This window comes from Haliotis rubra, unplaced genomic scaffold (genome assembly GCF_003918875.1).
Source record: "Haliotis rubra isolate DU_JTF1 unplaced genomic scaffold, ASM391887v1 Scf37, whole genome shotgun sequence".
In the NCBI taxonomy this organism is placed as follows: domain Eukaryota; kingdom Metazoa; phylum Mollusca; class Gastropoda; order Lepetellida; family Haliotidae; genus Haliotis; species Haliotis rubra.
In genome coordinates, this window is record NW_025767046.1 from 425,852 (window position 1) to 449,041 (window position 23,190).

The 23,190-nt window shown below is 37.9% G+C and overlaps 2 protein-coding genes across 2 annotated transcripts in view; one reads left to right on the forward strand and one right to left on the reverse strand.

Annotated features, from left to right (window-relative positions):
- LOC124285882 (sperm flagellar protein 2-like) overlaps positions 1 to 7,318 on the forward strand; it is a 40,558-nt gene extending 33,240 nt beyond the window's left edge. Inside the window, 10 exon segments of the mRNA XM_046722161.1 lie at positions 740 to 847; positions 1,291 to 1,419; positions 2,751 to 2,933; positions 3,339 to 3,476; positions 4,020 to 4,076; positions 4,078 to 4,175; positions 4,342 to 4,465; positions 5,123 to 5,203; positions 6,293 to 6,418; positions 6,971 to 7,318. Of these exon segments, the coding sequence (XP_046578117.1) occupies positions 740 to 847; positions 1,291 to 1,419; positions 2,751 to 2,933; positions 3,339 to 3,476; positions 4,020 to 4,076; positions 4,078 to 4,175; positions 4,342 to 4,465; positions 5,123 to 5,203; positions 6,293 to 6,418; positions 6,971 to 7,039 (1,113 nt within the window). The 3' untranslated portion in view covers positions 7,040 to 7,318.
- A 1,040-nt stretch (positions 7,319 to 8,358) lies between these two features.
- On the reverse strand, positions 8,359 to 22,552 carry LOC124285845 (probable histone deacetylase 1-B). The gene is made up of 15 exons (XM_046722118.1): positions 22,454 to 22,552; positions 18,074 to 18,186; positions 17,524 to 17,641; positions 17,019 to 17,232; positions 16,115 to 16,256; positions 15,639 to 15,731; positions 15,256 to 15,364; positions 14,650 to 14,790; positions 14,231 to 14,339; positions 13,738 to 13,796; positions 13,386 to 13,457; positions 13,084 to 13,230; positions 12,016 to 12,088; positions 10,219 to 10,250; positions 8,359 to 9,971 (listed from the first exon to the last, which is right to left on the reverse strand). Exons 1-15 carry the CDS (start codon positions 22,497 to 22,499, stop codon positions 9,892 to 9,894), a joined length of 1,548 nt encoding a protein of 515 aa, XP_046578074.1. The 5' UTR covers positions 22,500 to 22,552; the 3' UTR covers positions 8,359 to 9,891.
- Positions 22,553 to 23,190: the final 638 nt, after the last annotated feature.

The window sequence follows — 23,190 nt, forward strand, 5'->3', positions numbered from 1 at the left end:
AGAGATGTTAATGAGAAACAGCACAGCAATATTTGAATGTGAAAGAAGGACATTGTTGCACTTGTATATATGGTGATGGAGTTTCTGTTATTCACTTTCAACCCATTTTATGCATATTTACACTTGATTGTTATGAAACAGTCAAAAGGTAAATTAAGATGAATAAATTACAGGAAGATTTTGCTTGTTGCAGGTCATTAGAAATGCACATTTTGCACATTTATCATGTTTGTGCATAGCTATAATATATTGAGATCAGATAGTAATATCAATAAAAAAATGTTCAGATAATAAACTATTTCCTAGATTATGTTTTAACTGGTGATGTTGTTAACAAAATCATTAGAATTCATTGCTGAAATAAATATTCCCAAACAATAAATCCTTTTTGTGAAGATGCAATGACACTCAGATGTAAGACCTATCTACAACAATGTAATAGCACAACTTTTAGTTTTTGGATTTGGAACTCCCAAATGTATAAATTTTTGAGAATCAGAAATCAAACAAGCAGGAATTCTGTTCTCATTCATAATGAGTATTTAAAAGCCATGATGGTGCTGATTAAAATGTTCACGTTACAAAAACTGTCAATCTTCCCACAGGTATATTGTATTAGTTCTTGAAAATCAATATAGAATTTGAACATATGACAGTTATACCATGGTTTATACAATGTGAGTCACTCCTAATGCATGTACAGCCTTGAACCATTCATCATCTGTCGGTACTTTTACAGGACCAAGTTGTGCTCAGGTCACCTACACCACCACCTCATCCACAGCCAATTGAGCAGACAATGACAGACCAGTTTACTGTCGACCAATTGATGGGACTCTTCCAACAGGTATTTTATGCATGCAAATGGGCTTGGGTGTAGAGGAAGGTTGTCAGATTTTAATATTTACAAAGTCTGATGTATTTGTTCAGCTCTAAGCCGAAAGGACACGGAATGATCTTTGGCCTTCTGGAATTAAACTTTGAAACATTGTCATAAGTCAATGGACACATTCATGCAACTGACAACTGAGCCTTGTCTAGCAAGTTTATTGAATGATTAGGTACAGAAAATTCCCTGAAAAGAGTAAATCCAACTCACCATAGAAACTTAAATTTGATCAATCTGTGACCCAAAATTAAACTTTCACCATATTTTTGTACCTTTGCACTGTCTCTGATATGTCTGTGAATTTTAGGTCAGATCAGTGCTGTTTTCTGAGACATGCATGTTGACATGCTTTGTTTACCTGGCTGTGCATCTTCCACACAATCAATGGTTCCATTCCACAGTTCAGAGCCACGGCGCCGACAGGGGTGATGTCCAGTAAGTCCTTCTGTGAGACGTTTGAGAACATTGTGGCCGTGACTCACGGAATGGAGGAACTACCCGATGTCTGGATGAACGTCACGCCCAGTCAGGTGAGTCGGTGCTGCCAAGTGAGTTAATGACACTTACATATCATAGGAATAGATTCATGGTTTGCCTAAACCTGCATCAAAACATAATGTTGTCAGGGAGACACAAAAACATCCCTGTTATGATGCGTCTCTTAGCATTTTTTCAAACAACTTTGAAAACAACCTGACTACCTATTGCCATCATAGACTTGGGGACAGTCTCTTCAAGCCGCTATATATACTCAGTTCCAAAAGAAATGCAAATCATGTAAAACTGTGATACAATGGTGACTAATGAGATTCATTTTTGCTTATGAAAACATCCAAAGAAAACAGTTTGAGTCCTTAAAATGAACACACAGTGATCTTATTCATAACCAGATGTGGTTTGTGATAATGTTAATAACTCAACATTAGATTGTGCCATTGAAGAGTGATGGGAAATAACTTTACACTGCATTGTGTTTGGTATCATCACAACATACTTGTGATGAGAATAACTGTCTGAGCATCCAACACTTTGACTTGATCAAGGTCCTATTTCATGTAGATACAACATTTGCAATATTCACATTTCTTTTGGACTTACATATTTAGTATATCTCCATAAATGCAAAAAGTGTTTAGGTAACTTCTAATACAATCATGTCAGCAATAGCACCTTCATAGACTGCTCATTTGATATATGTCTTAAACACTTTAGAGAACAATGCAACTTCAGTGATGTTTTTAGCACAATAATGCTTCTGCTCATTCTAACCGGGAAATAGTGGGCTGGAGCCCCAATTTGTAACGGGTTTCTGAAATAAAAAAGATAATTTTAAAAAAAAGGAAATAGGTGTATGGAAGCATAAACACAATGGTCTTTAGCTTCTTTTGTGACTTTGTGTGCTGGCGATTAGGTGCCTGGGTTCAAATCCCGAAAGGGACTCAACATAACAAAAGTACTAGAATCGGTACTTTACAAAGAATGTGTAATCCCAAATATAACATATGTTCTTTTGTGAAGTACTTTATAAATGTGTATCACCTGTCTTGAATTGGTGCACTGTAAAACATGTGACATTTATTTACAAATTTGTTCATTTTCCCTTCTCTTGCTATTCCTTGACTTGAAAGCCCTTATGACAGAGATAAAACAGTGAAACATTTTCAGTCTGGAAAAACTGTTTTCTGGGCACATATACACAGTACAGTATGAATGGATAAAAATTGTATCCTTAAAATCTGTTAGATATTAGTTAATCTTGGAGCCAAGCAAGATGAAATTTATTAGATCTGTACAAGTATCACCAGTAGGTTTGAAATAGGAAGAGAACAAATTATACATTTGTGGTTATGTTCATGTTTAGATCCAGGATATTTCCACAACCCTGGCCTCCGACACAGAGTATGTGGACTGGCGCCGCTTCCTCATGGCGCTGACTTCACCAGTGCCAACACCGACCCAGGCACAGCTGTTGGAGACGCTGGTCAGATTCAAGGAGATGGACCAGAAAGATACAGGCTTCGTCACCAGGGAACAGTACGACAGGGTAGGAAGAAAATAATGTTTCTTATGCAGAAACCTTTGTTTGCTCAGTTTCATCCCATGCTGCCCACAATAAGCAGATCCTGTTTAAAAAGGGATGCAACTCTTTCCAACCCAACTTCTCAGATGAGGCCCAAGGTCGCCCTAAAACCTTATCTACCTACCTCTCAGATGAGTGAGATATTTTCTGCTAGCCATTTATGTTTAGATCAAAGCAGAATTAAAATATTTTGGGATAATTTTAAGGTAATTTGTTTTATCCATATACATTAGTTGAGTTATGCAAATACCTCCAGTAAGATTAGAGTTTGAATGTTTGTAGTGTTTAGCTAATAGTGGTTAAATTCAATTGAGTCCTCATTTTGAAGACACTTTTATGAAAAAATATTTACTGAATGTCATCTTTCAGACTGACTTGTGGTTCAACACAGAGGAATCTACGACAGAAGTGACCAGCTATTGCCGTCTGTCCAACCTCAAGAAGGTCATGTTCGACATGTTTGCTGACCTTGACAAGACACCAGCTGTGTTGAACTATACTGCCATGGTGGGTGCCTCCATTACTGCAAAATACATCATAGCTTTTCAAATTCATCTGTTTGCATTCTAGGTTCCCAGTAACCTATGCTTTTCACAAGTGGTCACAACATTGATGTTATCAGGCTTGCATCCCACTCAACCTTGACATGGGATAACAATGAATATATAGTGCCCAGTATCCAACAATAGGTTTTCGGTGATGCTATACTTATATAATGTAAACAAAGTTCAGCTGGTACTTTGACTATAATATGTCTGTGTTAAAGTGCCGTGGGAAGGTTAGTCATAGATTGGGTTGTTGTCAAGTTGGTTGACATTTAGTCTATGAACTGAACATATTTTACCGAAAATGACAATTCATAAATTACCAGAATAATATAAAAGAGCCAATTTCTTTTTCTGAAACTTCAGTTTTCTACACTTGCCACATATAAACTTGCACAGGCTGTGTTGGATATATTTGTTTCAGGGTCTATATGACATTCTATCCATTTAGATGGTCAGGTTATGTCTGTAGACTCATCCACTACATGATATACTTGTGTTCCAGCTCATGTACTTCAGTGCAGTACCCAACAGCCATGAGGGTTTCCTGCGTGCGCTGTCCTGTGGCTGCCGGCACACACATGCCCAGACTAGAGAAGCCGGTCATCCCTGTGTCCACTACCCCAGCCAACACTGACAGACTCAAGAGTCTTGAAGAGGGGTAGGTAAACCACTGGGCAATACTGCTGTACTTAATGTTGTGGATCTTTAGCAGTAATGCAGTGTCTAACACATACACTCTTTTGTGTCAGTACTGTTCCATTTGGGACAATAAAATGAAGTGAATCATGTGGGATGAAAATCATATTTGACTGTTAATCCTCCAGCTTGGCCTTGGTTACCCCTGAGATGGAGGAGAAAGAGGAGAAAGCAGTGGAACCACCCATGACAAGCGAAGAGATTCCTCCTGAGTCTTTGGAAGCCAAGGTCCCTGTTGAGGCGTTGTACAAGGTAGGTACTGGAATGATTCTCTATGGTGTACATGTGGATCAGGTCTGAACCATCATGTTTTGAGAGACTCTCCATATCTAGAAACATCTCTGGCCTATATTAGAGATCACTTATAGACATATGTCCATCATTCCTCCCAGGGATCGGATTGTCAGGCTTGCTGACATGGTTGACACATGTCGTCATATCCCAATGGGTAGATCAATGCTCATGCTGTTGATCACTGGATTGTCTGGTCCAGACTCAATTATTTACAGACCACTGCAATATAGCTGCAATATTGCTGAGTATGGTGTTAAACAACATACCAGCCATCCAGTTATGTAAAGTTTAGGCTTAGGGCGTTGTAACCATCATACTTCAGTTTGTGCCACAGTCAGTTTGTGTCTAATAGTCTGACCTTGCACCATTTGGAATGGATTTTTTTAGTATTAGTATTTTGTATTAGATTAGTTTATTGTACTGAAATATTCTTTTGCTCTATTGTGGCTTTTGATTTTGGCTGAAGTCATGGAATTATGTTAAACACAAACTGTAAGTACTCATAGAGCTGAGATCACTTTGCAGAATTAGGCCTCGGTCTAGAAGGGAGAGTCAAGAGAATTTGACACCAGTTGTGTATTATTTGTCAACTTTTTTGGACTTTTGTCTAATTAGGTGCTTCACCATGGAGAGAGTTGCCATGGAGAAAGTCACCGCTTCAGCGTTTCAGCAGACCCAGAGGATGCCACCTCCATGGTAAGAGCAGGAAGTAGTTGTACTGAATACATGACAGGTCACCTCTAGGTTATCTCATGTATGTTGGTTTAACCTGGATTCTATCAGGAAGTCTTCAGTAATTAACTTCTTTCAGTCCGCTGTACATCTCACAATCAAGTCTGTACATACTATTTCTGAGTTAATCATGGAGGTTATATTTAGAAGTCAACACATAACATCTACATTAGCACATTAAATGTTTCTCCAAATCAAACAAGACATGGAGATTGCATTGTGAAAAACATGAACAATATTTGTAAAATTTAGCATATTTATAAAATTAACAATTCTTAAATCAGTGTTAAGTACATTAGTACTATTTATTTTCTCAAGTGTTATACCCTTGACTTAAAAGGTAATGTAGGGGCGGTGGGGTAGCCTAGTGGTTAAAGTACACCGGGTTCGATTCCCCACATGGGTACAATGTGTGAAGCCCATTTCTGGTATCCCCCGGCGTTATATTGCTGGAATATTGCTAAAAGTGGCATTAAACCCAATTCACTCACTCACTCACTAAAAGGTAATATAGTAAATAGTTACACCAAGGAATTTTGTCCATCCAACAACATTTTTATTCAACCAGTAACATGAAAACCATTTGGTGGAATGTTTCAAAATTGGGTCTTCCTTCCTTGTCTAAAGGAGAGGTGCAGTTAAGATTTTGACCGATATCTTAATGTTTTTAAGAATTACAGCCATTTAAACCTTTGAACTTAAAGAAACCCTAGGGAATTTTGGTTCAAATGAACACATCTGAATGGACTGTTTTCAGATTTAGGGATCACCCTCTATATCTATAAGAGTGGTGCATTCTTTGAGAATTTTCACAAATCACATCTCTTGAAATCAGAACAATCCCACATCAAAGTTGTTCCTGGATTGTTTTACAGATTTGGGTAATTTTTCTTTGTTAAAGGTAAGGTAAGGTGCAAGGTTTTATGCAGATCTTGTATTTTTGTCAAGAATAATTATTATTGGAGTTTAGCTCAAGTGAGTCACCGTCAATGGCATTAGTGAGCCTTACATGTTTGGACATGTTTGCAAATGATCTTATTAAATGTTTAACAGGAGCGTTTGGGTGTGGTGTACCGAGAGCTGGGTGATGATGAGGTGGAACCAGTCCAGTACAAGATCCTTATTGAACACCCACTCATCCAAGACATTGTCACAGCTTGCAAGACATTCAAACTGCTGGTGGGTAGATGTGGAGATATGATGTGTCAAGTCCTTCCCTTAACTGTCTTATGCAGGTGTTTTTGAATGAATGTTGTTTCCCATTGCAATCAGCAATCATGCAAAGTAAAAATGTATGAGTCAGACAGACCATCAAAACAATGGTCTTGACCCCCATTTGATTAAACATGGGATTAGATTCTTTACAATAAATACAGGGCAATGGAAGAACGCCCTAATAGGAGTGTGTAAACTGGGACTTTCAACAATTTCGCAGGTGTAGCAGAGTAGCATGTGTGAATGATAAAATCTGACACAGGAAGAACCAGCTTAAGGAAAGATCTACATCATTAGTGATCAAGTCTCACATTGTAACATTCAATCATGAGCTCTTAAAGACTGCTGGTGACTCTTGTGCCTTGTGGTCTGCGTGACAAGAATTCAGTTGACATGAAAATATGATTGTAGTATGACATTACAGAGGTAACAGACATTTAGAGTTGGAATGTTGTGACAAGTATTAGAGATAGAAACAAATGGCTTAATTTAATGTTCTTTATTTCACTGTTCCAGGATGTGAAAGCTGTCCTGTCCAACCCTGGCCATGATGTAGACTTCCACAGCATTAAGACCATGGACTAGCCAGCTCTGCCTAATCCATACAACTCACTGTGATATTGTTATATTTTTAGGAAGATAACACTAATTATGTATTGTTGTGTAAGAATGAACAAATTATATTGTGTTGTTATTGTTGTATGATCCCTTACAAATATAGTTAATGAATAGAAACATTGAATATTCCAGTATCATATTGTTGTATATTTGTTTCTCTAACATGTTAGTATTGTATGTCACTTTCACAACACCATGTGTGACATTAACAAGTCTGTGACTGAATAAAGTTTTTATATGCTTATACAGCTGGAGTTCCATTGTCCTGGTACAGACACACACCTTTGCCCCATATTTTGCTTAGCATGTGCCTCCAGATGTTCTCTGGGTAAACAATTTCTCCAACTGTAAACTAGTTGTCCCAGTTATGCTGTAATATAAAATAAACTGAAGAGCTTGTAAATATCAACAAGCATTGTCACTAAGGTGACATAATCCCCGCCGCAAATTATCAAATCAAACTTAAACAGTAATGAAAGTGAAGGTCGTAGTTTAAGATGAAGTTAAATGTCAACAAACACATGACCAGTAAACCTCTCTTGATATCTTGCTCTGTAGTTGTTCAAAGACTCACTTTGACCATGACATGAATGTCTTGGTGTATAAAATATGCAAAATTAGTAATAAAAAATTGCTTATTGAAAAACATTCAAGGGAAGTCTTGAAAGTCTATGAAGAAAATCCAGTGAAGTCTTGAATAGTCTAACATGAAGTTTAAAATGCTGAAATCAGTGAGTGTCGTTCTTGAAAATTATGAAGGTTCAAAATTGACTGGGACTGTGCCTTCCCTAGATAAAGCTTGGTGTTGAATATGAAGAAAATCCAGTGAACAGTTCTTGAGGTATCTTGCTGACAATCTTCACATGAAGCTTTACATGCTGAAATCTTCAAAGTGTCGCCATGACCTTGAAAATTGAGTGAAGGTCACCAAAATCGACTGGGCCCTGTGCCTTCCTTAAATAAAGCTTGATGTCGAATATGAAGAAATTCCAGTGAACAGTTCTTGAGATATCTCAGCTGACAAGGGTAAAACGTTAAAGTCCCCTTGTGACCTTGAAATGAAGGTCAAGGTCACCAAACCTGACTGGAGCCTTTCTTATACTGTGATGAACCTAGGTACCAAATATGAAAAGAATCTAGTCAACGGTTCTTAAGATATTCCAATTCGTACGGACGGACGGAGCCTAATACTATATCCCCCCCTAAGCGCGCAAGGGAAAATAAACTTGTGTGAAGATGTAAAGGGAATGTGTCCAGGGAAGCAACAGAACATGCAGAAAAACGTGTACTTTCAGATGTTTATTACAGTGAGTTTCAATGAGTGTTTCCATTCAAAATGAAAATGATTCTTCATAAAACTAAGGAAAATTAGTATGAAAGTCCAAAAATCCAAAATTGAATAATGTCCAGGTCCATAAGACTAAACATGATATTTGCCAAGCTGAAAGATATGTACAAAAGTAAAGACAAAAATACTAATTTGTCCCCAAACATTGTAGTAATATGATATTGTACATGCATCAACATGGTCAAGAAATGGGCTCATTTCTGTTCCAGCTATGACTTGGCAACAAGCTTGGAACTGACTAGACCAGAACATATCACCCCAAATAAAACAAGTAGGATTCACTGTTTTAAGACTTGATTAATTACCCAGATCAAGAGATAAATACAATACTAAGAGACAAAAGCATAAATTCCAAACAGTGTGCAGTTACAAAATACAAACACATTCTATGTACAGCCTTTCATTTACAAACAATACATCCAAGATAGATTAACTGTTTTTACAATTTTGAAAACTTGATCCTCTTTGGATGTATTAAGAATTTTCTAAAACCAATTTGTTTGTGATCATGATTATAAGTCAGTTGATGCAGTAACAAAGACAATTATTATTATGTACACTTATTACCATCTTTGTCAGTAATAACTTAATGGTTCCTTCTAATTTTAACCATTTAGGACTTGCATGCTTCTGGCAGATACCATAAACCCTACCTGTCCCTCAATTCCTTTAATACTTTAATATCATTTAAATGAAACCCATTGCCTTCTCGGCTATACTACAGGTCTCCTGTCTTCCCACAAAAGTCGAGAAGAGTCATAAATCCTTTACACTGAATACTTATTGAAATCTTCATTTCAAAAACAGTATGTCAAATGTCCACCAATAAACTTTCCAAAAATCCAAAATTTTAACCAGGGCAAACAGTTTCATTGAACCAACATCTGAGAATGCATCAAAGGAGTGGTCTGAGCATGTGTCAAAGCAACGTAATGAGTTGTCAGCTGTGTGTGAATGATAACAGATGGATGGAGTTCAAATCCAAGGCAAGATGTCATGGTGAATACATAGCACTGATGGAGACATGCGTCCGAGATACAAAACATTTCCAAAACGTCCCTGTGACAATTGAGAGATGTCAACCTCATTACATGGTAACACACCTAAAAATACAAAATATCATGGAAATATATGAAGGTTAAAGATGATGAATGAGCAAGATAAAAATGATATGCTGTGTCTCATGATAACAATCTGGTTGTCTGTTCACAGACATACAACAACCTGACTTATAGCTGCACGAGCTTTGAGAAGTAGCACATTTGTTCATTACAATTCATTCCACCGGAAAAGGATTGTCCAGGAAACAGTACCATCGTAGTATGAGTGCCGTCATACATCACCAGCACATAAACAGCTGTATCCTATTTTCTGTCTTACAACCATAGTGAATGGTGACTGATACACCATCAACAGGATGAAGTGAGTTTATACAGCTGTGCCTTAATCCATGTCCTAATGATTACGAAGCTCAATGTTCCATCTTGGTGGGTTCCTGGCTGCTCTGGTCTGACTCCTTACTTTCGGGAGCACCAGCTTCTTTGGCAGCCTCTGCAATAAATACAACAAATATTAGACAAGCGTACCCAGTTGGGGTGGACTGCCCTTTGAGAAATGGTACCAAAAAACAGGTAAAAAATCATTTCAACGCCTGCAGGAGCAATAAAAGAGGACCCACATGACTTAATTGTCAGTTAGGATCTAAGGAGTGATGTGAGTGACTCTTGAGTGGAAAGCCTTAACACACTAACATCAGTAACATAACTAACTGATCTATCACATTCATACTTCAACGTACCTTTCTTTTCACCTCCTTCACTCTTATCATCACTGAAATGGAAATAGAAGACATAAGTCAATGTGTCCAGGAACATAAATCAAGATGTAGATAGAAGTATGAATACTAAAAGAGAATCACGCTGAAAAAAATTACAGTTAAAGGAGTGGTTATTGCTGGAACATTCTTCATCCACATTGCTTTGTGCCAGACAAAAAGGGAGGCTGAGGTCTATTCACAACTGTTTCAATTCACCCTTGCTATTTCTTGGTGTACAAAAGTGCATTCTCACTGATATTGTTTCACATTTGTTGGATCCTATTTATATGGCCTATGTGTAAGAGAGGTGAGGTGAGGTGAAATTGGGTTTAACGCCGTGCTTGAGAATATTTTGCTCATATGACAACGTGCATGCGTGTGTGTGTTTGTGTATGTGCGGCTGCTTGTACTAGCCCAGACTTAAGCTGGTTTTATAGTGCTAGCTCACTGAGATACCATGCCGCAGTGAAGCATGAATACCCCACTCAGACACATTATACTGACTCCGAGCCGACCAGTCCTTGTTGTACCCACTAATGCTGAGCGCCAGGCAGGGACCAACAAGTACCATATTTTAACGTCTATTGGTATGACGCAGTTGGGATCGAACCCGCGATCTTCTGCTCTCAGGGCGGACGCTCTAACCACTACACCACGGAGGCGGTCCTATGTGTAAGAGATCAAACATGAGTAAATGGTGACTTTTAGTCATGACTCACCCTGCAGCCTGCTTGCTCTCATCCTTGGCCTCACCAGGCTCTTTCTTGACATCCTTCTTGTCATCTTTTGAGTCTATAACAACATAATAAATGCAATTATTTTTCTTGTATTACACATACACAAACTAAGCATATTAGTAGTGAGTCAGAGAATGCTGTATACTGCTGTAGTCAGCAACATTTTTATTCACATCACACGAGTCTGCTGGTTATGTACTCCCCATCCCACAAACCAGTAAGCATAGGCAACACAAGTCAGATCCCCCGATTTAATAAATACATTAGACACAAGAAACCAGTTCAGGTGCACATTCACATGTTCACGTTACAAGGTCAGTAGAAGAAGAGTTGAGTGTTTGAATGATAGTGATGTGCATGCATCCACATGTGCGAACACTTGGGCAGATTTCTACCCGTTCTAAATACTAGCCCAATGAGATAGTGAGTGAGTAGGTATGGTTTTATGCTGCTTTTAGCAATATTCCAGCAATATCACGGCGGGGTACACTGGAAATGGGCTTCACACTTTGTACCCATGTGGGGAATCGAACCCGGGTCTTAAACGTGACGAGCGAACACTTTAACCAATGGCTACCCCACCACCCCTCCAGTGAGATAGGAAAACAGTTCAACATGTGAGGTGAGGTGAGGTGAAATTGAATTGGGTTTAACGCCGTGCTTGAGAATATTTTGCTCATATGACAACGTGCATGCGTGTGTGCGTGTGTGTATGTGCGGCTGCTTGTACTAGCCCAGACTTAAGCTGGTTTTATAGTGCTAGCTCACTGAGATACCATGCCGCAGTGAAGCATGAATAACCCCACTCAGACACATTATACTGACTCCGAGCTGACCAGTCCTTGTTGTACCCACTAATGCTGAGCGCCAGGCAGGGACCAACAAGTACCATATTTTACAACGTCTATTGGTATGACGCGGTTGGGATCGAACCCGCGATCTTCTGCTCTCCGGGCGGACGCTCTAACCACTACACCACGGAGGCGGTCCTATGTGTAAGAGATCAAACATGAGTAAATGGTGACTTTTAGTCATGACTCACCCTGCAGCCTGCTTGCTCTCATCCTTGGCCTCACCAGGCTCTTTCTTGACATCCTTCTTGTCATCTTTTGAGTCTATAACAACATAATAAATGCAATTATTTTTCTTGTATTACACATACACAAACTAAACATATTAGTAGTGAGTCAGAGAATGCTGTATACTGCTGTAGTCAGCAACATTTTTATTCACATCACACGAGTCTGCTGGTTATGTACTCCCCATCCGACAAACCAGTAAGCATAGGCAACACAAGTCAGATCCCCCGATTTAATAAATACATTAGACACAAGAAACCAGTTCAGGTGCACATTCAAATGTTCACGTTACAAGGTCAGTAGAAGAAGAGTTGAGTGTTTGAATGATACAGTAATGTGCATGCATCCACATTTGCGAACACTTGGGCAGATTTCTACCCGTTCTAAATACTAGCCCAATGAGATAATGAGTGAGTAGGTATGGTTTTATGCTGCTTTTAGCAATATTCCAGCAATATCACGGCGGGGGACACTGGAAATGGGCTTCACACTTTGTACCCATGTGGGGAATCGAACCCGGGTCTTAAACGTGACGAGCGAACACTTTAACCAATGGCTACCCCACCACCCCTCCAGTGAGATAGGATAACAGTTCAACATGTGAGGTGAGGTGAGGTGAGGTGAAATTGGGTTTAACGCCGTGCTTGAGATTATTTTGCTCATATGATGATGTGCATGCGTGTGTATGTGCAGCTGCTTGTACTAGCCCAGACTGAAGCTGGTTTTATAGTGCTAGCCCACTGAGATACCATGCCGTAGTGAAGCATGAATACCCCACTCAGACACATTATACGGACTCCAAGCCGACCAGTCCTTGTTGTACCTATTACTGCCGAGAGCCAGGCAGGGATCAACAGTTCAAAATGTATAAACAGTACTTGTACAAGGCTCTATGAGCTATCGACTGATCTTGTGCTCACCAGGTAAACTGTCTATCAACAGAGGCATGTCACAAGAAGAAGTATCCATTTTCTAGCTCAGATTAAGACAAACCACCATCAGAGTATATGGATATTGGTATAGAAACTGACCTTTATCTCCATCTTTCTTCTCATCTTCATTACGAGCTCGCTTGGGTTTTGGTTTGTAGTTCATTCTGTCTCTGCGTCCAATTCCATCTTCGTCCTCACTGTCTGACAGATCCTCATCACATGCAATTCTCTTGTCACTGGCTCGAACTGTAATATTAAAATTTAACTTTAACAAAAATTCCATTATGGTAGGTTTCTAAAGAACAAAGATTCTATAATCACATATACATATGCCTGTCTCAAAACAGGTCATATTCTCAAAAGATTGTTTGAATGAACATATCATAGTGATAAATACATACTTGAAATCCTCTCATCAGGGTTTTCCTTCTCCTCATCTTCACTATCATCTTGGATAGCATCCTCTGGTATAGCTGCAAGAAAACAAGAAACGTGTCTGGTAAAAGATTTAGTAGAGCGGTCAACATATATAACATGATACAAGTAACTTAAATTTGTGAGTGAGTGAGTGAGTGAGTGAGTTTAGTTTTATGCTGCACTCAGCAATATTCCAGATTTAATTTGTATTTTATTGAGTTGTTACTACATTATTTTCCTGTTTGATACAAAAATTATTCTCCCCAATGTATTCCAGTTTACACAAGTCAATCAGAAAGGCTCTGGGAACAAATATGTGATTGTGATACTGCTTACCTTGCATCTGAACACCTGGTGCATGAGGAAGCATCCTTAGATTTTCAAACAAACGAGTCCTGAAAACATTGTTTAGTTAAATCAAAACCACAGGTAAATCTAAACAAATTCTCACAGTAATCTGACAAGCAGAAGGTGACTGTGAATGTGACTATCCCTGTCAATTAAAGAGGCATAACATTTGGCAAACTGGCAGTCCTTCAAGGTCATCTTTAATCATTCAAAATACCACTCAGCTTGTAACAGCTGATTAAGTAGATCAACATAACAGTTATGGATTATCCAAACTACAGCCAGACAATGTCCCAGTTTCAAACCTTTTCCTTATTTCAACATTTAGATCTTGACTGGAAATCTTTAAATTATTCCAACAAGTGACATTCATGTTGTTCTTCCTCCTTATCAGGACTAATATTTGTAATGTGGTGTTTAAATCCATTCCTCCACTCCCAGTTATCAGAACTGGCTCATTAGATTCATCTTTCAAACTTACTTGATTTTATCCAGGTATTCTGTTGTGTTCTGATTGGCCATATTGGAAGGGCTGATATGCAGTTTGAAGTCTGGTCCATAATATTCAAAGTAGTCATTATATGGCAGCTCTGAAACATCAAGACACACAATGAAATTCTTATGAACTAAAGAATTAAAAACAAATCTGATGTTTCTATTACCTGACTATTCATACAATATTCATGCCTTAACAATTGGTCAGTCACACACACAATAATTACACATTTACCTTTACTTCAGCGAAATATTAAGAACTGTTAACCAGCAGATTTCAAAAGTTTAACTGTAACATGCATAATTCTGATCATAAACATTGAAAGACTGAATATTGCATAAAAAGAAAAATACATTCAACATGTACTATTCTTAACATTAAGAGTAATACAATAACACACATACCATTAGCCATATCCACGGCAAGGGCTATGGATGTCTCAAATGTCCAGCAGCGGGCAACATTCCTGATGGTGTAACCTCCTCCTCCGAGCAGTAGCACTGGCAGGTTCCACTTCTTCATGTACTCAACACACTTTCCATGCCCTGCGACACGATTCCACCAACATTACACAAGAGCAATACAACAGTACCAATAAGGACTGTTAGGTAAGTAACACAGACTGGTTGAGGGAAAAACAATGTGATCATCTTTCAAAGTAGCAAATGCTCACTGTTATTAGGCTAAAGCTTGTAAAGTGATAAGAATGAAGGGGAAGACTGCCTTAGCAGGGCTAGACCAACATATTACCAAGACTGGCATAATCATGAAATGTGAATTTAATGTTACCCCAACTGTGGAAAAGTGACGTTGGTCTGAGATATTGATCACCCACAAGCATGTGTATAATTATGACAAAGGAAGGAACAAACACAGGGTAAACTAGATTTGTAACCCATTATCATAGGTTTCTGCCGTCTTGGATGAACTGACTGCTCATGTCCCTTGTACTACCTGGAAATGTAGGTACAGACATGACAACCACAGGTATGTCATGTGTATGTAGCTACCTTTGAGGGTGAGGTTGAAGCATCCAAGTCGATCACCAGACAAAGAGTCTGCTCCACACTGAAGTACAATAGCACTGGGCTGGTACATCTCCATCACTTTCATGATCACCTGGCAGTGAAACAAGCATAGTGTAGAGAAAGGTTGAGGAGCCAATACATACTGGACACTGAGTGATATTGTGGTAACAAACAACTTCCTGTAGATATATCCTACTATTTGGAACTGCAGAAAACAAACAAATCAAAAGTCCAACAAAGTCAAGTCCAGTATAAAAACTTCTATTACTATGGCAAATCAATCATTACTATTTTGAGGCTACAGTGATCCAATGGAAACCATGGAAAGTATTTAACTTCATCAAAGAGAAACTATTTCAACATACCGGTTTAAAAATACTCTCATATGATTCATCATCGATTCCATCTCTGAGGGGGAAGTTCACAGCGTAGTACTTCCCCTTACCAGCCCCAATGTCCTGCAGAGGGAGAACAACAAAGCTTGGTAAATAAAGATTAATCAACTGAAAGAGACCATTTGACAAAACAAACTGTCAAGATATAAAACACATCCTAAAATTGCAAAGGACAAGACCTGGAAAGGTAAAATAAACATGTTTAACACAAATTTAAAATACCATTTGTTCTATATATTCCCACAATTGAAATCATTGCTTGCACATACAAACTGAATTGATTTTGGTCTGTATTGACAGATTTCATACCAATTGTCATTTTAATCCATGGCTGCTTTATTAAATACTGTTCTTATATTAATATATCTTAAAACCTCACAGGCATGTAATGCTAGAATTTTTAAAATCCTAAATGGATAAAGAAGCAATTGGGAGAGGTAGCATACCCTGAGATCTCCTGTACCAGGGAAGTATTCACCATACTTATGGAATGATACAGTCATGACACGGTCTGTTGTGTAGAAAGCTTCCTCTACACCATCACCATGATGGATGTCAATGTCCACATACAACACACGCTGGTGGTACCTGAAAATACAGAATTATGTCATAGTTGAGTATACCAAGGCAGAGCTTCACGAACTCCCAAACAGATACAAAAGATCTTTACACTGATGTTCTCATTGCATCATCATAATCTGAATTATCAGAATGTTGAAATGCTCCACAGACATTGCTGTGACTATATGCCACACGGGAGAACACAAAAGATGAAGAGTGAAAACGTTTAGCCATATAAATATATTTAAGAGGAACTGCATTAATTTTTCATATATCCAACCAAGCCTTCAGTTTCATGTATTGTTTCCTAATAATACCCAACAATACAGTTTTTCAACTGTTAAAATGAATCAACCCAAACCGAACGGCACATACTACAGTGAAACCTGCGAACACCGGCACCCTGTCAAAACCGGCATAAAATTTTAGTCCCACCATTTTACGATATTATGATCATTAAAACATTGTCTAATCTGGCACCTGTCTATTCCGTATTCCGCAAGACTTTCCGGTCCCAACAAGAAATTTTAACTGTAATTAACACTGTCTAAACCGGCATGGGTATGAGCAGTCCAATCAAGGTCCCTTAATCCAATACACTCTTCTCGACTCCTCTCAGGGTGCTAGATTGAGAGACTGACGAGTGTAAATAGCAGTCATGTTGGAAAATGATCATCACTGTCTAATGCGGCACCCTGTCTAAACCGGCTTTTTATTTCGGTCCCATGGGGTGCCAGTTTAGACATGTTTCACTGCATATTATATTACAGGAAAGAGCATTTAACTCACTTCAGAAGTTCCAAGATAGCCAACACAATGTCATTGACATAACAGAAGCCAGAGGCCTCTGATTTCTTGGCATGGTGAAGACCTCCTGCCCAGTTGACAGCAATATCAGCTGCCTGTTTGTTCAGTTTGACGGCACCAGCTACAGAGCCTCCAGTAGAAAGCTGACAGAACTCGTACATCCCATCAAACACTGGACAATCTTCACCAACATTGACTGCAACAGACAGCAATAGGTCAGTACATAATAATCAAATCAAATATAAGTACAACTCATTTTTGTTTCAGAGAGACAAACATTTTCTTCAGTTACACTCATTTGGAGGATAACAGAATTAGCATCACATTTGACGACTGTTAACATTGTCAAGGCTAAACATTTCTTTGATTCAAGTTTTGGGGTGAATCATCCTATTTGGAATGGTAAATAAAAAATAGCTATCCAAAATAACATTTCAGAAAGGCTCTAACATAACATCTAAAACAAGGAAAACTTAGCAAGACTTACACCGCTGCATCTGTTTGTTGTATTCTGACATGTTGTCTGGACGAATGCTGCGTAAAAACTTGATGTAATCATCACTGTGGAATTTGGTCATTTCTTCAGCTGTGGCTTTGTGGGGCCTCTGTTAATAAGGGTCAAATTGTTATCTATTTGATAGAGTGTACATTTAAGAATTGCTAAGGGTGTTCATTCAATACACATTATAAAAATATTCAGTTGTATCACAACAAGTCAGCTTCATTTAAGGAGGGAATCTGAAAGAGCTGAGCATGTGTAAATATGACATGCTGACAAACCAAAGGAGTCCCATTACAAAACATCACAGAAGTAGAACCACGGTCCATGGATCCAGGCATTGCCAAGGGACACCACTCTTAACAACAAACTGTGGCACCTTAAACTAACTGTTGACCACCAGTCCATCATTTTGCAATGACCACCAAACTAATCACTTCAGTTAATTTAATCAATTACTGTGCTTGTTCTTTCCACCCTTAATTCTGATCATGTTCAGCTGAGCTGACACTGCTGCATAATTTTCACATCTACTCACATAAATCTCCATCTTCCTGTATAGTCCATAGTTGAGGATAAGATTGTGTGTCATTCGTATTCTGTGGGGCTTCATGGGGTGACCTTGTCCATAGTAGTAGTTTCCAATGTCACCTGAAATATTTATTATTGTCACAGAAATTCCAATATGAATATGAAAAGTATTTATGAAACAAAGATATCATGTGTAAGCTTTAATGTTTACAGCGTTCAAAATTAAGCATGAAAGTCATTGTGGTAATCCAAACGTTTCACAATTAAGGGCTTCCAAGACCGCTGGACACCACCATACAATGTTTGCCATGACAAAGAAAACCTGTGTATTTGATGCACAAATTACCTCAAATACACAGTGAATTTAGAAGCTTACGTCATTGTGGACTAGTGTTGGGATTTGGTTGAAATCTCACACTTGATGATTGGTTCAATACCAACGACCAATCATCTAGAAAAAAATTGGTAAGCGTCATTTTTTAGATTTTCCTTTTCAGGTTGTAGTTGCTGATAGGTATATAAAGAACAAGAAAAAATCTGTCCAGGGACACGGATGCCCCCGCTGCTGTAGGAAGAGTTCCCTACACTGAGTACACACCTTTCGAGTCCCAATGAAACACATGTATAAGCTTAATCAATTCTGTTGAGCAGTTTTTGTGGAGAAATGGATAGACTTAATCCCCTATTTCACTATCATCAGAGAGAAATTCAACAAAATTTGTCTAAGTTCAAATGTCTCTAAACATACAAAAAAAACTATAAAATACAAAAACAAAATAAGAGATGCACACATTTAGAGTCTCTATAAAAGACATATGTAAGCTAAATGAGTTTTGTGCAGTGGGTTTTGAGGAGAAGTGGATAAAGTACACCCCCTGTTGTATGGGACGAACTGGATGAATAGAACTAAATTCAACTAAGTTCAAACATCTGTAGAAGTGACAAAATTAAGAAATTGGATGAACAAGGTATGAGATGCACACCTTTAGAGTTCCAATGAAACCTGCGAAGTAGAAGCTCAATCAATTCTGTTGAGCAGCTTTTGTGGAGAAGTGGATAGACTTCACCCCTACAACACTATATTCAGAGAGAAATTCAACAAAATTTATCTAAGTTCAAACGGCATTAAAATTAGAAAAAAAAAAAAAAATACAAAATCAAAATATGAGATGCACGCCTTTAGAGTCCCTATAAAGCACATGTGTAATCTAAAAGAATTCCATAAAGTAGTTTTTGAGGAGAAGTGGATAACGTACACCCCCTGTTGGATGGAACGAACACTGGCTGAATAGAACAAAATTCAACTAAGTTCAAACATCTGTAAAAGTGACAAAATTAAGAAATTGCATAAAAAATTATGAAATGCACACCTTTAGAGTCCCTACAAAAGACATGTAGAAGTTCATTCAATTCTGTTGAACAGTTTTTGTGGAGAAGTGGATAGACTTCATCCCCTATTGCACTATCATCATAGAGAAATTCAGCAAAATGTACCTAAGTTCAAATGTCTCTAAACTTACACACAAAAAAAATCCAAAAAAATTTAAAAAATATGAGATGCACACCATCAGAGTCCCAAGAAAGCCCATGTATAAGTTCATTGAATTCCACAGAGCGGTTATGGTGGAGAAGTGGATAGAATACATTCCCTGTTTCGTACATACGGACGGACGGACACTGAGGGTAACCCTATATGCCCCTGCTTTATATGACGGTTCTCTTTTCTTCTTTTTTAGAAACTGCACAAATTACATTTGCAGATTTCACATCCAGTGTAAAATGATTCAGTTCCAGTGTAACATTAACTTCCAAGATTCTTCAAGAAATATTCAGTAATACTTTCAGTCATGTTTTCAGAAAGTGAAGTGAGTTTTCTTAGATATATTCCATCATCAAGTATTTCAAACTCTATTACAGCTGTTCCAAAATCGTTTGTGTTCGATTATGAGAAAATGTGATCCATTGCTTAGTCGTTTGGCCACTGCGATCAATCTTCGATTATTTCAATTAATCGGACCACCACTATTGGGGACACAATGCTACTGGGCCCTTAGTTCAGACAATCTAAACTTCTAAAACTATAAAACTAAATGTTTGCAATTTAACTGCTCAGTGCTGATTAAATACCTGACCTGTCTTTCCTTGTTTTTGACGAAAGCTCCAAACTGAAGCTGACTCCCAAAACCATGTCCATGACTCCCTCTCATGATACCAGGGAGTCATGATGACTCCTAAATTTTTATGCCTAGAGCAAACACTGCCCACAATTTCAATCACAGGCAGTACATCAAATTTAATAGTGAACCGAAATGCTATGAAATTTGGGCTTCCAGAATTGTGGGCTGTCTTTCACCCTCAATACAAACTGTGAGCATAAATATGATGAATGTTATGATTTCTGTCATGATGGTATACTAATATTTCAAATTAGAATGATCATTTATACAATCCTTCATTCCCATAACTTGTGTGCTTTAAATGATTTATTACATGCCATGTTATCATCAACAATGTAGCGTATGACTTTATGGATAACAACTTCCTGTTTATCAAATAAAGCCACTTTTTAATAGAGTGTGTAGATTACAATATTTTCACTTGTTTTACTGCTTAATCCCTCCTGCTTACTGGCTTCATGGCTGTGCTATTTGTTGATCTTAAACCCCACCTGGCTTCATCCAATTATGCGCCACTTGTTATTAAATTACATGCTGCTGTTCATGTTATTGTTAATCTGATGTTTGTCCCAATATACCATGTATATATACTTCTCATCACTCTGTTGTAGCCACTTTTAGCTTGAAAACAGTGTAAGAATCTACATCAAAACATCGCTCTATGTAATAAACATGTTTCTGTAGAAACATAACATATACCCAAAACGGAAGACGACTTCATATTCCTTAACCCAAAACCAAATGTAGTTGGCCCCATTTGCCTAATTGCAAGTGAGATTGCACATCATATTTGTTACTGTGTATACTTGTTTGTTATACAACTTAATCAAATGCATTTCATACAGCGGTGAGATTTTTTCAGTCAAGAAAACAAGACACTGGAGAATGGACTCTATATACAGAAACACACCTGGCTACATATCTGTAGTACCTGTGCCTACAACGACCATATACAACCTTAGTTTCCAATACAGGATAACCACTATATCAGTCATGTGACTGCAAACAAATACAGTATTTGAAGACAAGATATTGTAAACTGTTGAAGATGACACCACAAAATGTACGTTTTCACATTTGTATGTGATCCAATGACAGCTGCAGTTTTGTCAACTGATTGTTGTGTTACTGGTAGAGGATTACTCAATACAATGTCTCCAACACCATTATGCACAATTGTGAAGCTCTAACAACATTATTTACACTTTATTACTAATTGACTGTATGCAAAATGTCATCACAGTGATTAAACTGAATGTGACAACCATAAAAGTGAAGGTAAATACCAGAAATATGAAAACCTATTCCGGTTCCTGATTAGACTTGATAACATTCTTTTACATAGACAAATACAAAATTCAATACATATATATAAGGAATGCTCATTAAAACAGAAATGTGACTACTAAACAGTATTTTTCAATAGAATCATCTGAAAATACCTGATCAAAATTACTGATCTGTTGGCCTAATCTCTGATGATTTCGTACAATACCATGCAAACATGACCTCAGCATTTTCAGTAAGCTCTTCATTAACATCAACTAAGTAAGAGTATTCATTAAATTATATACACTTCTGTTAATCATCTTAATCAGTCATGCAAATCTTGCAGTGATAAGATGTGAATTGCAGGACCAATGATGACTTGTTCTTTACACTTGGTACACCAACATAATAGTACCACTGGTGTGCCATAGTTTTCCCAAATATAAATTTTGTATGCCCAAAAACCATTATATTGCTAAACTGTCGCGATGACTCAATGAAACAACTCCAATAATTCAGATCAGTAACCATACAGTGACATATATAGTAATCTTGGGCAGATTTGGATGCCCAAAACAAAAATTCCAAATTTAACCGCCATAATTCGGAAAACGGGGCTTCCATACTTTTTGCGCGTGTGTTGTAGCAATGTTTTCCTACTATTTAAGTCTTAACGCAAAGAAAATAGGAAAGTTGTGGATTTAATGACTACACATAAAATCAAAGCGAATACGTGCCAGTATTTTTTTCGTAAAATCTACGTTTCTGCATAAAACAACAAAAATAATACTTTTTCTTTGAAATGACAACACAGACCGGCATGGGGAAGTTTCCTCAGAGGCGGTGACCGACAAAGGGAATGAGTGCTCATTTAAAAACCATCGCGTAGAAACTTCCTAAAACTTGCAGATTACTAAAATAACTTATGAAAAATCACTTACCGTCATAATAATAGCAGACTTTCTTCTTGTGAGTTTGAGAAGCCATCGTTTGTGAGCGCCCAAAACAAATCCACTTTATGCTAATGCTGAAAAACTCCGCCACCTAGCGGGGGATTCCCTCTACAACTTATTATCTCCCCCTTATTACTTTGTGTGGAGAGATGGCAATGTCCACGCTCATTGACTCCTTTATCCACCACTGAATGTTGTTTGCCCAAAACACCCGATGCACCTTCACAGCTGCATTATTGCATTTACACTTGAAATGAAGTTCTTGACCTACAATCTTTTCGCTTTGGTTAGATTTTTTAGAACATTTCCAATGAATCAACAATGTAAACAGCATTGACCCGTTGAAAACGTCTTGTCCATTGAACAATCATTTCTCTGTCAGGAAAAGCTGATTGATGAATATTTGTCCTTACTACTATATGTAGTTCATTACGCTGAGGAACTGGTGATAGTCTAATAATAAAAATGATGGCTCAACGAAAGACAGGGAATGTCCTAGTTCACCGACCTCCTCCGCTGCCATCTCTCCACCACTCTATCAATACCTGCCATTTCACGAGAAGGAATTAAGGGCGTGTAACGTGTATACTACAATAGGTCACAGATTTTATTTAGAAAATATCTCTTGTTTTAAGCGAAACTGTTCCTCACCAAACTGCTTATTATTGCCGTTGATCTGTTTGATTGGCATTCTATAAGTTAGTGAGTTAGATACTTTGTGAATG